Genomic DNA, 10,820 nt, shown 5'->3' with positions numbered 1-10,820 from the left:
ACTTGCTCACGGAACACAGCTTCACCGTACGAAACTAGCTGCGGAGCAGACCAGAGAAGAGAGAACATTGTTTTAAAGCTGCTTTATTAAGATTGCATTGAATAATGGATTCAAATAGACATGTAAGTAACTCCTATATATTGATATAAATGTTTTTCTATCCCGTATTTTTCTCCTTGCTCTTCTTATCTATCTATCTATCTATCTATTATTTAGCCTTCCATCCCTTTCATGAAATGTGGAGTTTACATGTTACATGCAGTTTCAATGTACAGGCTGATATGTTATTGGTTTACGTATATATTAGTTATTATTAGATTATTGGTTTATTTATGTATTACTTTATTATTAGATTACTATTTTTATGCATTTGATGTATTATGATGTATTATCTTGTGTCCTTGCTTACTGTAAATCGCTCTGCTAAATGCCTAAATAAATGTAAACATTAATTTTGTTTAAAGATTGAAGTCGGACTCAATAATGACTTCACTGTAGCCTATAGTAGCCTTTTCATAAATGATATTTGTACTTAGGCTGTCCTGAAATATTTAGAGAAATGTAAAGTCTCAAATACAAAAGTAGTAGTAGTAGGCGAAAATTAGCAAACTGGACATTTAAGCTGAATGTTTCCTTTATCCTCATCTTGCGCTAATACACGCAACTGTTTTGCCAGGTTTTATTTGTGTTGTTTCTCATAAGCGTGCATCCGTTGTCCGTCAATAACACAGCTGTCTGTAGTGTGCCTTGACTTCAGTGCGCTCTTCAGTGAGTCGGTGACTCTGAGTTTTAACAGCGGGCTACTCTCCAGATTTCGTGTATAGAGGGCCGGGTGTAAAGAGCCGGCGGCGGCGAGAGACTGCGGCTGATCCCATTGGTTCACCGATCTGTCCGTCAACCCCCGCCCCATTACGAGCGACGCCCACCCACTGCACTCTGGTTGGTTGGGAAGTGAAACACTTCCTTATACCGAGTACACCGACGCGCTGGGCCAGGCTTTTATTTTTTAGCAACACTAAACAATAAAAGCCTGGAGATCGAGGCTAACAGCGGGCGATCAGGATAGTATTTTCCGGAAGTGCATTATATGTCTATGAGAGCCGGCAACTACTGGCGATAGGGCGGGGGGGCGATGAAAGCTGGATTTTCTTTATCTTTTGGACGATGTCGCCCCGGCGATCGCCCGAGAGTCGCCCGCTGTTAAAACGTACTGTCAGTCTCTCCCCACCCGCTTTATACAGCCTTATTCCATCCAGTTGGAATAAGGCTGGAATTAGCCCTGGTTCAGAGCGTTAGTGACTTCGCTCTAACGCCCTGGAAGACCCCTCGCTCTGCTTATGTACAAGGAATTCCACTGCCCTGCCAGCGCTCAAGAGTAGTGAAAATAAACAAAACCATTTCGCTACTCACCGAAGCAAAGGCTGTTTTGTGTTGTTGAAAGTCTATTCTCCGCACTGGGGAGCCTCTCAGCACCCCACCTACTCTGTAAAATACACTTTTTGGGCAGAAAATAAAATATGTCAGCGAGACGGAAATTATTTTTATTTACTCCACAGTGCCCTCTACAGATTTTGGTTAATGGTAAGTTCAAATCCTCCAGAACTGTAGAGGGCACTGTGGAGTAAATTTCCGTCTCGCTGACATATTTTATTTTCTGCCCAAAAAGTGTATTTTACAGAGTAGGTGAGGACGTGCTGAGAGGCTCCCCAGTGCGGAGAATAGACTTTCAACAACACAAAACAGCCTTTGCTTCGGTGAGTAGCGAAATGGTTCTGTTTATTTTCACTACTCTTGAGCGCTGGCAGGGCAGTGGAATTCCTTGTACATGCGCAGAGCGAGGGGTCTTCCAGGGCGTTAGAGCGAAGTCACTAACGCTCCCGAGGCTACTAACGCTCTGAACCAGGGCTAGGCTGGAATAAGCCTCGCCCGAAGGGGCGGGCGTGCGCGCGGGCGGGGACTTCTTTCCTCTACATTAGAAGGGTTAGAACCAAGCCCCCAGAATTGCTGAGAAACATTGAAGCTGCCACCCCAGTGGCCAAAGCTGGAACTGCAGGCGGGGAGAAATACATGCACGCGCAAAACATGCTGAGAGATATTTATATTTATACATATAAATATGTAAACATATTATACATACATACATATGCATTTACATATAAATATGCATCTCGAGTGTATTTAATAAATATCTCGCGTTCAATCCTTGACACACGGGCTGCCGTAGAACGCAAAAAGGACACTAGTGCGCATGCTCATAACTCTATGGGGATACAAAATCGAACCAATAATTCTACTTCCGGCAGGTTTCCGGGTGCTTCAAAACGCCACTGAGCACATTCATTGAAATGATAGCTGGGGGCGGGGCAATCCGCCCTCTAGTTATATTATACCTCTATGGTTAGAACGTCGTATTCACATTCTAATCCAGCCCGAATACCAAATCTCAGTATCGGCCTCAGTGACACACCTCGATAATCACTGGCCTACCGATCCACTACCTCTACCGATCCACTACCTCTGGGAGTCTGTGTTCGACTCCCGCTTGGGAAGATATTTTTTCAAACAACCGTGGACTACTTTTTTTCGCCGATAAAGTATAGTTTTGGACCATGACGGAGGCGCGCCGACTCAGCAGACCTTGAGGCCGAGGAGTCGCGCCCGAGCGCCTCCAGGCGCGAGTGCCCGCGACGACCGGCCGATGGTCTGCTAGTCGACTAAGCGCCGTCCGAGTTATGTACGGTACCGATAGGCACAGATTCGTAAATGATGTTGTGTTGTGTTGCATAGCTCGCGAAGCGGAAGCGCGCCCGCCATACAGACGCCCTGACTGTCTTTTTTCTTTTTCTCCGACACTCCTCCCAGGGTTGCCATGTCGGCTTATTATAAGCGACGTTGGGCTTGTTTTTCTGTAAAGTTGCTTGTAAATATTGGTGGTTGCGTTTTTTGTGGGGGTTTCTAAAGTGTTGTTGTTTATTTGGGCTTGTTTTTAAAGTGTAGTTGTTTATTTGGGCTTGTTTTTAAAGTGTAGTTGTTTATTTGGGCTTGTTTTTAAAGTGTAGTTGTTTATTTGGGCTTGTTTTTAAAGTGTAGTTGTTTATTTGGGCTTGTTTTTAAAGTGTAGTTGTTTATTTGGGCTTGTTTTTAAAGTGTAGTTGTTTATTTGGGCTTGTTTTTAAAGTGTAGTTGTTTATTTGGGCTTGTTTCTAAAGTGTAGTTGTTTATTTGGGCTTGTTTCTAAAGTGTAGTTGTTTATTTGGGCTTGTTTCTAAAGTGTAGTTGTTTATTTGGGCTTGTTTCTAAAGTGTAGATGTTTATTTGGTCTTGTTTCTAAAGTGTAGTTGTTTATTTGGGCTTGTTTCTAAAGTGTGGTTGTTTATTTAGTCTTGCTTCCTAATGTTGTTTAAACCAGTGGTTCCCAAACATCTTCATGTTAAATTAATTCATATGTTTGCACTATTATTTAGCCTATATGTCTATAGACATATTTAGGCTAATAAATAAAGTCCTGTGGTCTTTGGGGGCTAGAAGAGATACTGTAAATAATAAAGAAATCGCCGGGTTATTGTGTACAAAAAACACATATTTAGCCACCTGCCCGAATGCCCCGCCCACTGGAAAAAATATTTTTGCTAAAACTATAGAAAGCAGTAAATGAAAATAAATGTAACACTAATATTTTATTTACTTTAATTACAAGCTAAAACATAAACCTCGGTTGTAAGAAACCAAAGTTGTCCTTTAAGCTGTCTATAAATACCTGTCACCAACAGTGTGCAAAATCAATCAACCCTAATCAAAGCAATGAAAAAGCCAGTCTATTGCACCTTATTTCACCATATCATATAGTCCTGTTTATTTGTTTCATTCAAGTGTTATTATTACTTAGCCTATGTTGTGATCAAAACTCAAGTTAACGATTGGGTTTTGTAAACTGCTAGTATTCCAATAATAAAGCTTCATGGACAATGAATGAGTATGGTTTTAAAAGGCTTAAATAAACGGGCAATATGCCCTTAAACCATTACGTCATTAATAATAAGTTTGAAAGGCCCAAAAGTTTCCAACAAGAGACACTATGTGACATGTGTGAAATACTGTTCTGATATTACATTGAGAATGGTGTTGTATGCGTCATTATTACTGCTTACAGACGAAACGTCAACTCCTTGGTTCATATTAACATGTTTATATTTGGGGAGGTACATTTTTACTTCATGCCTTTCATAATCCAGCATATTTGCATACTGTCATTATTGTATTGTTTCTGTGCTTCTCTCCAGATTCCAGATGAAGAGGTCCTCCAGTCAGACCACATCCCTCCTCTGGTGTCTGAGACGACATGTGGAGACCTGGTGGGAGAGTAAGTCTGCATTTATAACTTATACTTGCATACAGTATATGTGGCATTTGTGTTCATGTCATAACTGGAAGTTCCACCCGGCCTGGAGGAGATATAGCCTACGCTCACAATCAACATTGATTATATCTATAAATGCACGGTGTCTGTCTGTCTGTCTGTCTGTCTGTCTGTCTGCCTCCCACATATCTGGAGAACCGTCTGACCGATCAGCTTCATACTTTAGGCTGTGTTGTACCGAGTGTGAAGTGGGTCGGGCCAGCGGTTATCCAGAACCTAAATACTGAAATATCTGTTTATCTGTCTGTCAGTGTACATTCTTTGCCCATATATGGAGATCCCTGATGTCATCAATATGATGTCATAGTACTTGATGTGATAGACTGCATTAAGAGTGAAAACAACAGGTGTTTCCTAAACGGACAGGCATGAATTCCAGCATCAGTCTAGTTGTTTTAATGTAATAATTGATGTGTTGTTTTGATGTTTGTGTTGAACAGGAAAGCTCAGCTTCATAATGGTGTCTCCAACATCTTCAATGGACCATCTAAGATGCAGGAAAACACTTTGCATGTGATGCTTGCAGAGCCGTGAGTATTTTTACTGTTGCAGGAATAATGTCTGATCTGGTTACAGTCTGATGTTGTGACTAAATCTCATGTTTAATAAGGAAGTCTTCTTCAATTAATTAACACTTAGCCCCACAATGTTGTCATATAGACCTGTGTGTAGATTGAAATAAATAAATCAAGTTGGCAAACTGCTTTTAGGTGCATTCCCGCCACCTGCTGGTGGTGGTGATAATTCACCAGTTCAATTGTTTTACATTAATGGCATAGGTTTAGGAAAATAATAATAATAATATTAACAATACATAGGCTTGATAAGACATGTTATTAAAAATATGTTTACCCCTTAAAATGACGATTTTCATTGAATAATTGTTAACTTATGCTTCTAGCAAAACAATACATAAAATAATTTGTATAAACAGCTAAATGAGGTAAATGCATTGAACCATCCTAAGTATCAGTAGCTTTAAGTGTCTTGCTCAGGGGCACCTCAACACAAAGCCAAGGCCAGGAATCAAACCTGAGACCTTCTTACTGTATCACATTAACCATCATTGTGGCATGTCAAGATTCATCTTACAGTAAAGCTGTAAATGAACAATAACAAAATATATAGATAGTCTAATAATTCTTCATTACAAAAGTTCTGGTCAGTCAGAAATAGATCAAATATAAATATCTTAGTAACTTACTTACAGACTGTGGGCTAGAACCCATAAGAGAACTAATTGTACTGAATAATTCACTACACACTTCATCAGGTACTGTAATAAGCTTAATTTAATGTTTCACATTAGAGTGTGTTGTTAGCTTGTAGATCAGTTCTGATGGTGAATGACAGGTCATCATACAGAGTATAAATGAGTCTTTAACTCTTGCATATTCTCTCTTCTGTGTGTCCATTTATTTTTCCTCTCTAGATGTCAGAATCTGATCGTCCAATCCCAGGCTCGTTCAGGCAAAACTTTTTTCTCATTGGCCGAGCTGAACCATGTCAACCCAGCTGACAAGTGGTGTCAGGTAAATGTCATTTTGTTTAGAAATACACAAGTCTGCTACTGTTTCTAACAAATCTCGTAAAACAAGCAGTCACTGATTTAATTAATTCATGTATTTATTTATATATATATTTGCACTTGCAGTGCATTATTATAGTGCCAACAACAGAGCGTGCTGTGCAGACTGTCGAAGAGATGAAGGGATTTGATCTTGAAGTCAAACAGGCCACTTTTGGAACTTTTGGTACATGTAAGGATACAAAATAATAATCTTCCTACTATTGAATATTTATAAAGAAGAAGGTTCTAAGTAACATTTTACAATTTAAATTGTACCTCAAACTACTATTGCAATGCTGTCATTATCTCTGTCTGTATTTTGTCCAGTGAAGCGAGGTGCTCCTGTACAGCAGCAGATTGTCATCGGGACCCCCGGCACAGTGAGGGACTGGTGCTGGAAGCGCAAAGTCATGGACCCCCAGAAGATCAGAGTGTTTGTTGTGGACGAGGCAGACGTCATGATGTCAACACAGGGACACCAGGACAACTGCATTCGCATCCACAAGTAGGCGACCACTGAAAAACATCATTGTCTCCGCCGGAGGCAGAGAGTATGTTTTCGCTTCGTCCCGCCGTGTGTTAGCTTGGCCCCTAGCCAAGCTAACATTGGTCAAGCTCCACGTGACACGTGACAATATGTTGACACCAATGCTTTTGATTGGCTAGAGGGACGCATGACGAAATAAAATCCTATAAATAGGTGTGTCACTTCAAAAAGCCATTTATGTACAAATCACCCGTCCGTGCGTGTGTGTGTCCCTCTGAGAACACCTAACATTGGTCAGTTTCACGTGACATCACAATATGTAATATAAATATATAAATAGCTTAGACAGGAGAGGCTGAGATCACACAATGCAACTTTAACAACAGGACGCATTAAATACATTGCGCTCACGGCTGGGGAAGCTAAAACTGCGGTGGGTGCAGATCTTCTACATCACATTCACAAACGCCTTCAAGACATCACAGGCATACACAGCTCAGAGTCCCGTTTTGGCATTGTCAGTATCCTCGCAGTCGGTGACCTGTACCAACTACCACCAGTCATGGCAAAACAAGTATTCGATACCCCTTCTGATGCCTATGTCAGACTACATGGTTCATTGTGGAAAGAAAACTTCCAACTATTTGAACTAACAGAAACGATGCGCCAGAAAGATGACCAACCCTTTGCAGAACTGCTTATGAGAGTTCGTACAAACACATGCTGTGCAGAAGACATTGCACTGCTACACACCAGAATCGTCTCTAAAACAGATCCCTCATACCCAAGTGACGCATTGCATGTCTTCAGAACAAATGCAGCCACAGATTCACACAATGGCGAAAAGCTAATAAAGTTGCCAACAGAAATATCCAACATCACCGCAATTGATTCACAAAAAGATTGTAAGACAGGACTAGTTAATGTTACACTATCAAGCAACCCATCGCATACAGGAGGCTTACGGGAGGTCGTGTCTGTAGCAGTTGGGGCCAGAGTCATGTTGACAACCAACATCAATGTCTCTGACATTGTTCCTCATCTCAGGGGTACATAAATTACTTTAACATTCACCTTTTAACAAAGAACTTTTTGTTTAACTAAAAGATATATCTTTTACCCTACTGTATCTCATTAGTTATTGTTATAATATAATTGCTATGATATAGTAACATGTTCTATTTTAAGTAAGAATTAGAACATTCCTAGAGAACTATGGTTAAAGATATGGTAAGTGATTTCATTTGATTAAAATAGCACGGGTCTGCCGGCGGAGACTTGTGCTCCTCGGAGCACATTTTCTAGTTTAAACTGTGTCTGGTTAGTGTAATTTATACTCCATATACCTATGACGGTGTCACTTGCCTAAAAGACTAGCTAGCAATGCATCATTTATTTTCGGCAAGCAACACTGTAGTGCAATAGAGTATAAATTGATCTTTATTTTGTCACTTGTTAATACATTTCCTGCTTGTTCCTCTCTGTTTTTTGCCATCTCACCGTTTACAGAATGCTTCCAGATGACTGTCAGAGGCTTCTGTTCTCTGCCTCTATGGACCACACGGTGAGGGCATTCGCACAGAGGATGATTCCCAACCCTCATGTCATCAGGCTGAACCGGGAAGATGAGATCCTCAACCACATCAAGCAGTTGTAGAGATGTTCACTGTCACAATAGGCTCTATGCACGGCAGAAGAAAGAAAATGGGCCTCTTCCTTGTTGCCAAAGCGCTGTTCCATTTAGTGTAGTAGAGTCTTTCCAGTGAGCCAACATGCACAATAGCAGCAGCCTTAATGGAACTGATCCTTAATCAGTAGTAATTGCCTTTTTTATGCTTTATGCTTGATGTACCAGAAGTGCCGCCCAATTACTTCCAGTATGTTTCAAGGGGTTTTAAGTCTATAGTCATGCTCTGCAATATATCTTTACCAGTCTTTTGTCCTTGGAGATCAGACAATGGTACAAGCAGCTAAATGTTGTTGGTACTTGTCCTAATGAATGACATTCAGATCACGATCACTGATCTGCAGATACTCCGGAATACTTTTATGTACTGTATGCACGGCAGCCATTGGCAATAAATTGGGCCTCTTCCTTACTTCCTTCCAGGTGTTACCAAAGATAGAAATTAAGGCTCTGTTCCGTTTAGTGTAGCAGAGCTTTTCCAGTGAGCCAACATGAACAATAACAGTTGTTTTAACAGATACTCAGGAATACTGCATGAATGAAACTGTTCTTAGAGGATGATTGAATGTCTTTGAGCTTTATGGCATTATAGTTCTGTCTCTTCTTAAAGACATGAACACTGATCACTATTATTTGACATAAGTTATTTTACATAATCATTAGAATCCTTTCCATTCATCTGTATAAATTAATCTGTTGAAAATGTTCAAACTTTTTAAAATAATTTCAGAAAATCTACAAGCTCACAACGAGTCGCTGTACGGGTCACAATCTACCGTACTATTTGCACTATGAAAAAACATTGAAAGTATAAAATTATTGAATTGACCATAGTTATTCATATGTTTATTTGGACGGGACAGTGCATATTAATGATCACACATGAAATGCAGTGTAAATACACCAGATTTAGCAAGAATGCTGATTTCCATCCGCAGTCCCCCAAAACATAGAACATTATGTGTTATGATTATTGTTAACATATCTGCCCTGTGCAATGTTTGTCTACAGAGCCTGAAAGGTCAACAGAAATGTAATTTCTATTTAAATGTTCCAATGGTCAAAGTCAAATACTATATATATTTTATTTTTTTGCAATTATTTGTATGATAATGAATCATCATCTAAAATGTAATGATGGTATCAGTTCTAGAAGTCTTCAGTAGTTCTGGATGTGTTCTTGGCTGGTTAAGACCTTGTTCACACTGCAGTCAGATATGATTAGGTTCTCAGATCTGATCTTCAGGAATGACTGTCCACACTGTTAGAGATCTGATTTATGTGTTCAGATTGATTCAAACAATGCTGACTTTTTATTTTATTTTGTATTTTCTGACGAGACTTCATAAAACTAATCGGACTCCAATATGGATTCATACTGTAGGCCAGAAATCAGATTTGAACTGCCAGTGTAAACATCGCCTTAGTTAACCAGGCACATTATTTCTATAAGAAAAACATGTTTTTAAACAATTATGGCTTTTTATATGTATCAGACTATGCCTCTTTGATATGAAGACTTGTTTTCATTTTCATAAAATGAAATAAAATGATAAAAACATCTAAATCGCACTATGTTGGTTTTCTCAATAGATGTATTATACGTTAATTAAATCTTTATCTCAGTCTGTGATTAATAAATGCATTATGATGTTAATAACAGGACATATGATGCTCTATGAACAATACTATTCATGCTTTACTAAATGATCACTTATTTTACAAAGTGGTTCCTGTAAATCTGCATGTTTGTCTTCAGCACATCTATTCATTTTATTAAGACTCCTTAAGGGGGGTCCATGGTCAAATGCATATCATTTTGGGGGTCCTTAACATGAACATGTTTGAGCACCACTAAGACACCAGACTCATCTTACCAGCTTATTCAATCTGGACATAATATACTGTTATCAAAAGTATAAGAGTATTATATTGTACTGTCATCAACAACAAACACTGTGCTATTCTGCCATAAACACAACTGTCACTATATGTCATAAAACTGTACACTACAATACTGTATATGGTCCAAACATGTAAAAGATTAACTTTCATGTTCCAGCATGGATTTAACATCAGACTGCAGTACCCCTCATCAACCAGTAGGTGTCCTACCAGACCACAGGATCACAGAGACAGTCATGTAGGCATATTGTATTAACATACTCTATAGATCTGGTCAAAATAATGTCTTATTCACTAAAACAACAAAACGTGTTGCAGGTATAATTGCAAATATTTATTTAATTGTAGATACTTTTTCTTTCTTTTTTTTTTACAAAAACTATTATCTCACTCACGTCTATCTATCTCACATCTCACTTAGTACCTCCTAACTGTCACCAGTGTTGGGCAATATTACTCAGGTGAGTAATATGTTACTTATTACGTATTACTCCTTAAAAAAAGTAATAATATTATATTACTTATTACTTGGAATCAAAAGTAATATGTAGATGATGTACAACAATACAATCTGTTTAGCAGCTCCTTTTAGAACTGAATCAAGTTTTTAGGAATAATAATAATCACTATTATTAGAGTCACCAATCAGCCAAAAAGTCTATAAAATAAAGCAGCAATCTCTCTTGACCTTTTAAACAAAATGTTTTCAAAAGGCAGCCAACAAAACCTGAGTAATATGTAATATGTACTATTT

The 10,820-nt window shown here is 39.0% G+C and overlaps 1 protein-coding gene across 1 annotated transcript; it reads left to right on the top strand.

The window, feature by feature from the left end:
• Nucleotides 1-4,214: 4,214 nt before the first annotated feature.
• Nucleotides 4,215-8,392, top strand: LOC308095326 (ATP-dependent RNA helicase DDX19A-like; the record flags this gene model as incomplete). The annotated part of the gene is made up of 6 exons (XM_080442346.1): nt 4,215-4,360; nt 4,858-4,947; nt 5,850-5,949; nt 6,072-6,177; nt 6,315-6,492; nt 7,984-8,392. 6 exons carry the CDS (start codon nt 4,215-4,217, stop codon nt 8,129-8,131), a joined length of 768 nt encoding a protein of 255 aa, XP_080298472.1. The 3' UTR covers nt 8,132-8,392.
• Nucleotides 8,393-10,820: the final 2,428 nt, after the last annotated feature.

The sequence above is a fragment of the Gymnoscopelus braueri genome, assembly GCF_963280865.1.
Source record: "Gymnoscopelus braueri genome assembly, chromosome: 2".
NCBI classification, from domain to species: Eukaryota; Metazoa; Chordata; class Actinopteri; order Myctophiformes; family Myctophidae; genus Gymnoscopelus; species Gymnoscopelus braueri.
This window is presented reverse-complemented; position numbering and strand designations above follow the sequence as displayed.